At 47.5% G+C, this 6000-nt stretch overlaps 1 protein-coding gene across 2 annotated transcripts in view; it reads right to left on the bottom strand.

Moving 5' to 3' along the window:
- Nucleotides 1–3075, bottom strand: part of ABCB10 (ATP binding cassette subfamily B member 10) — a 94142-nt gene extending 91067 nt beyond the window's left edge. The window contains exon 1 of one of the 2 annotated variants that reach the window (XM_033938879.1): nt 2542–3075. In XM_033938879.1, coding sequence (XP_033794770.1) covers nt 2542–2896 — 355 coding nt within the window. In that variant the 5' untranslated portion in view covers nt 2897–3075. Of the gene's footprint in view, nt 1–655; nt 922–2541 lie in introns of those variants that run through there. The other variant, XM_033938880.1, reaches the window with a different exon arrangement.
- Nucleotides 3076–6000: the final 2925 nt, after the last annotated feature.

Raw genomic sequence — 6000 nt, forward strand, 5'->3', positions numbered from 1 at the left:
AGTTTTGTTTATATTTATTAAAATTTGATATACTATCCTATCTGAGCAAGCAGAACAGGACAGTTCACAACACTAAAAGCAAAAGGAAACTTTGAAAGGAAAAGTTATAAAAGGACAGACACATTTGCAACAAAGAAAGAAAACCAAACCAAAAAGGTAAACGGGAGGGAGGTGAAATATTACAGTACTAGAAAACAGACAATACACAATGAAGACAGACAAAAAGAGTGACAGGAAAATGCCTGATGTCCAAATGCTTGAGAGAAATAATGAATCTATAAAAGCGATTTAAACACTGTATGCCACTTCCTCATGAATGTATGGGATAATAGCACTTTAGGTCCCATAAAAACACATATTGTCCATATTTTCTGCACAACTGTTTTATGGGAAAGACACCTCCATAGATTTGACCCTGCCTTTTATAATAAAGCATTCCATATATTTGAACTTGGGTATCACTCTCTCTGGGAGTTAAAACAATGCTGATACTGCTTACAGACAAAATATTTAATTTGATATATTATGGGATTTTATTGCCTAGACCTCTCCAATAAAGTTCCATAATCCATCAGATCTAATGCACTCAACAAATCCAATAATTACATTAGAACTGGGGTCTTGCTTGCCATACAAAGGAAACATTATGTCTTACCTGATAATTTTCTTTCCTTTAGTCATAGTAGATGAATTTAGAGACTTGTGGATTATGACCATCTACCAGCAGGTAGAGATAGAGAGCATTAAACTGAGCTCTGTCATACAGGATGTACAATCCAATTATTTTCCCAGATGATGTAAAAACACAGACAACTGAATCTTTGGGAAATTTTTATCAAAACCAGATTGAAATGGAAGGCTCTATTTGTGATTTACAGTTGAATTGAATATTGTACCTTTTTATACTTGAATTAAAAATATTTAAATATAAAATAAGGGCTTCTTTTACTAAGCTGCGCTAGCAGTTTTAGCGCACGCGGTACAATGCCGCATGCGCTAGACGCAGAATGGGGTTGCTGCTCACACCGGGAACGTTAAGGAGGTACATGTGAAGGGAAGGGGAAGAGGAGGGGCGCCACCACCGCCCATAGAGATCTGCATGTACTGCTTCACTGAATATGCACAAAAGAGATTTCCATGCAATTGTGAATATCCTGAGTCTGGCCTGCCCGTAGACCTTGAGGATTGCAATTGAGTAACAGTAGTTTGGCAATTAAAATTCAGTTCAAAGTACAGAGTGATGTACTTGGGGAATAGAAATACAAGAGAGCCGTATGAACTAGGTGGTGAGAGGCCAATATGCACAGATAGGGAGAGGGACCTTGGGATGATAATGTCTGAGGATTTTGAAAGTGACGAAACAATGTGACAAGGTGGTGGCTATAGCCAGAAGGATGCTAGGCTGTATAGAGAGAGACATAACTAGCAGAAGATAGGTGTTGATGCCCTTGTACAAATTATTGGTGAGGTTCCACGCAATTCGCCTCAATTGCTTTGGTCTACTGACCATTTTGATCTGCCGATTCCATCTGTGCGGGATCTGAGGCTATTGTCATCCAGGAATAGTGTTTTCCATTGTATTGGTTCCAGAGAATGGAACAACCTTCCTGAGTATATTCGTCAGCAGCAGAATATACAGAATTTTAAGAAATTACTCAAAAGACACCTGTTCTGTCAGATGAAATACTGGGTCTGAGATTGGTTAATTGAGGAGGAGTGGAGACTGTTGAGTGCAGGGTGCTGGTCACTGATGTATTCTATGGTCTGGACTGTTTTATGGTTACAGTGATGTTTGTCGTTGATGTGACCTGTATGTTATATGTTATTTTATATTTTGTGTGTAAATGTGTAACTCGCCCTGGATAAGGATGGGGGGGGGATAAATATACAAACAAACAAACTTGGGAGCATTGTGTTCAGTTTTGGATGCTATATCTGACTAAGAATGTAAAAAGAAGCAGTCTAGACTAGGAAGTCGACAAAAATGGTATGGAACTTGTGCCAAAAGACATGAAAAGAGACTGGGCCTGAACATGTATACATTAGAAGACAGAAGAGGAAGAGATAAATAAATATTTAAATACTTAAAAGTATTAATATAGAAACAAATATTTTCCCGAGAAGGAAAAATGGTAAAAATAATGTTGCTACTATAGTGTGGAAATAGGATACTGGGCTAGATGGACCCTAGGTCTGACCCAGTATAGATAGTTTATTCTTATGAACATTTGTTTTCTGTGTACAATATCCCTACTGCATATGAAGAGAGGCAGAAAAGGAAACACCAAAGAACTGCTCCTGCCAGCAGCAGGTCAATGCACAGGAGGCGGGGGAAGACAGAAAAAAAAGCTTCTGCATGTAGCTGCCAATTGTGTCGGTGCAAAATTCTGCCTGGAAACTAACGCCAGAGTCCTTCATTGGTCCCAGGCAAGCACCTAGTTTGCCTAAAGTCTTCATCTCAGATGCAGTAACAAAAGCAACCCCTCCCCCCCGCCAACTGGGACCGGCAAGGACTCCCGCCCCCTTCGTGTCCCCGGTTACCTGCCAGTCTGTGGCGCTCGGGATGAGCCAGGGCCAGCAGCCTCCTGACGTCCTGCAGCGCCAGCGAGTCCCTGCGCCCGGCCGCGTGCTCTGAACCGCCGCTTCCTCCACCTGCGGCCTGGGAAGCAGCCGAACCACCAAACGTCCTCCGCTGCGGCTCCTGCACTGAGCCCCAGCAGCTGAGGGAGGAGAGGAGCGGGCGGGCAGCAGCGAGAGAGGCGGCTCTTCGCCCCGGCGCCCAGCAGCGCCAGGGGGAAGGCAGGTTGGGTACAGGGAGGGCTGAGGGGAGCCGCGTGCGGCGGCAGGAAGCGCGCAGGGAAAGCAGGAGCCGCGGCGGGTGGCGGGAGAGAGCCATTACAGCCGAGAAGAGCCCTGGCGGCTCACCGCTACCACCGTCTCCTCCTTCCGCCGTCGTCCGGCTGCGCTGCTTTTTGCCGAGTCATTATCTCTCGACTGCAGCGGAGAGAGGCGGGCGGGGGTCAGGACCAAGCCAACCCCGCCCGTAACCGCACTCCCACCCCACCCGGAGAAGAAACGTACACACACCCCAGCCCTCTCCACCATCTCTGTGCCCAGGAAGGGACTGGGAGTCGTTCACCCGGCTCGGTTTCAGCAGTCCTACTCTAAGCGGTGCTGGGCGCGAGAAAAGGGTGTCATCGTTTACACACAAAAGTATAGTTTTAATGGACTACACGAATCCACCTAATGAAAGGGTGAATGGAGAAATAGTCTCATGGTTAGAGCAATAGGTCAGACTCTTTCTACTGAAAAGCCTTAGTTATTTTAAATCCAACTTTAGGCAAACTGTTGCAGACGTTTGCCTCCAGCTGAGGAATGGGGTAGCAAGTAGGACCTATGTTCCTTCTAAGCCGAGGGTCTGAGCAATTGCTGACTGACCGAATCTGACTTTCCAAACAAAATTAAACTAAATCAATTACCATACATATTTTTTGTACTATAATACAGAAATGCATTGCTAATACTTAAAAACAGTTTTGGGTTGGTTTTTTTTTTACTTGTCACTTACTAGGTTGACTGGGACCATAATCTTATCAATATTACACAGCATCAGCAACTACAGTGGTTGGAGGAGGAGCAAGAGTTTTTGGTTGGAAACAAACCAAGGGCTCCTTTTACAAAGCTGTGGTGAATGAAGCCCATAGGAATCCAGAAAACATCTTCATCCTTCCATGCATAGTACATTCTAAGGCCTCAATGCTCAAAACTTACCATGTCTGTAACATTTGACGCTAAACCAGTTCTAACTGGTTTAGGTACAAGCATTCCAGCTTCAAATGCACAAAATAGCTCTCCGCCGTCTTTTCTATGCCTTGTAGCAGCCTCTGAGTATACTATGGAAATGTATATTAAATGAACACTCTGGGCAATGCACAAAATGAAGTGCCTGTCTTTAATGCTCCAAAATTACCAGCAGGTATGAAGGTGCCGGTAGTGTTGAACATAATATATATGTGTTAAAGGTGCGTCTCATGCATGTTTGTTAAAAGTGTATATACCAGCAGGTCTAGGGCTGCAGATTGCATAGGAGGTGGAAGTTTAAAAAAAACCCAGGATACATTCATCATCATAGGGATGGAGGCATCATTTATCCTAGCACAAGCAGGCAGCATATTCTCAACATGTGTTCACCAATGGAGCTCCGCAGCGGACGCCTCGCAAGCAGACTTGCTTGAAGATCTTTTAAGAGCTTACGAGTGCTGCACTGTGCATGCGCAAGTGTCTTCCCGCCCGAGTCAGGGCGCATGTCTCCTGTGAGGTACCTCAGTTTAACATTTTCCGCGGAGCTGAGAAGTCTTGTTCACTGCAGCTCTTCGTTGCCTTCTCGCACCGTGGCTTTGTTATTTTCATTCAGTCGCTGTGCCCGCGACTGAATGTTTTTATTTTGCCTTTTTTCAGCCGCCAGTCTTTGGACCTAGGCCAGGCCACTGAACCTCATTCCTTCGCGGGTCTCTCCTTTTTCTATGTCCCGGTTTCTTACCGGATTCAAAAAGTGTAGCCAGTGCGGGGCAGGGTTATTTCAATCACCGACCCTCATCATTGGTGTATTGTTTGCCTGGGTCCCGAACAGTGTCCCGATACTTGTTTGCGCTGTGCTACCCTTCAACCTCAAGCCCTTCGCAGACGCCATGTTAAAATTCAACTTTTTGGCACTATGGAGCAGTCTGCTGAGAGGGTCTTGACCTCAGCTTCGGAGATAGCCTCATCTTCCAAGACCTCGCCCCCCGTGGTTGCCTCGACCAAGGCCTTGAAAACATCGGCCTTGACTGCAGTCCCTTCTAAGTCTTCATCTGCGGGTAAGTCTCCTGTTTCTCCTTCAGGTACCCTTCCTAAGAAGCCTCCAGAGTCTCAGGCATCCCAGGCCGTGCCTACGGTTCTGCCAGCCTCTACGAGACCTCCAGCTAAGCGTGCCTCCAAACATAGGGAATACTCATCCTCGAGGTCGCCCTCTTTGAAGCGCACTGCTGCACCTTCGAGACCTGTTCCTTTCGTCTCAGTGCTTATGTTCAAGGACATGTTGAAAGCCATTTTAACCACTCAGATTTCCTCGGTCATGGCTCAACTTGTCCTGACCTCGATCCTGCTTCCTATGTGCCAGCCTGAGCCTCCTATCGAAGCACCTCGAGGTAAGCCTCGACAGTCTCGTCGCTTATCATCCAGTGACTCTTCGCCTCCTCCTGGGGCAGAATCTCCTGAACCTCAATCGAGGCATCACTCGAGGCATTCGAGGCATCTTGCTTCCAAGCGGAGTCAGGAGTCTTCTCTCAAGCAAAAGTGCTCTCCTCCCATTACTGAGTCTTCTATGCCTTGTTTATCGAGGGCCATCGAGGCTCTTTCAAAAACTAAACATAAGTCTCGGTCTCACAAAGCTTCTACTCCTGCTGCTTCGCCTCGAAGCTAGAGAGCTGCACGGGAACAGGGACGACAGGAATCCCGCGGGTTCCCCCTTCAGGTCGCGGGGATCCCGTGGGGACACCCACTAAGGTCGCGGGGATCCCGTGGGGACACCCACTAAGGTCGCGGGGATCCCGTGGGGACGCCCCTCGTGCTCTCGGGGATCCCGCGGGGTTCAATGCTGCGAGGCTCATCTGATTTTCCTACCTGCCCTGCTGCAAGGCTCGTCTTCCATTTCCTGCCTGCCCTGCTGCAGCACACATAGCCAATCGGAAGTCTTCCCCGATGTCGTCCTTCCTTCCTCAGACATCGCTGATATTGGGAAGACTTCCGGTCGGCTGTGTGCGGCAGGGCAGGTAGGGAAAAGGCAGTAGCGTAGCAAAGGGGGGGGGGGGGAGGTCCGCCCCATGTGCAACCATGGGGGGAGGAGTGTGCACAGCCGGTCAGGTCCCCTAACCTTTGTGGCGCTTCCCCCGACCAACCGACAACAGATCCGGCCGACAAACCTCCCTGCCCTGTAGCCACGAATCTAAATTACCTTCTTAC

Source organism: Geotrypetes seraphini, chromosome 3 (assembly GCF_902459505.1).
Source record: "Geotrypetes seraphini chromosome 3, aGeoSer1.1, whole genome shotgun sequence".
Classification (NCBI taxonomy): Eukaryota; Metazoa; Chordata; class Amphibia; order Gymnophiona; family Dermophiidae; genus Geotrypetes; species Geotrypetes seraphini.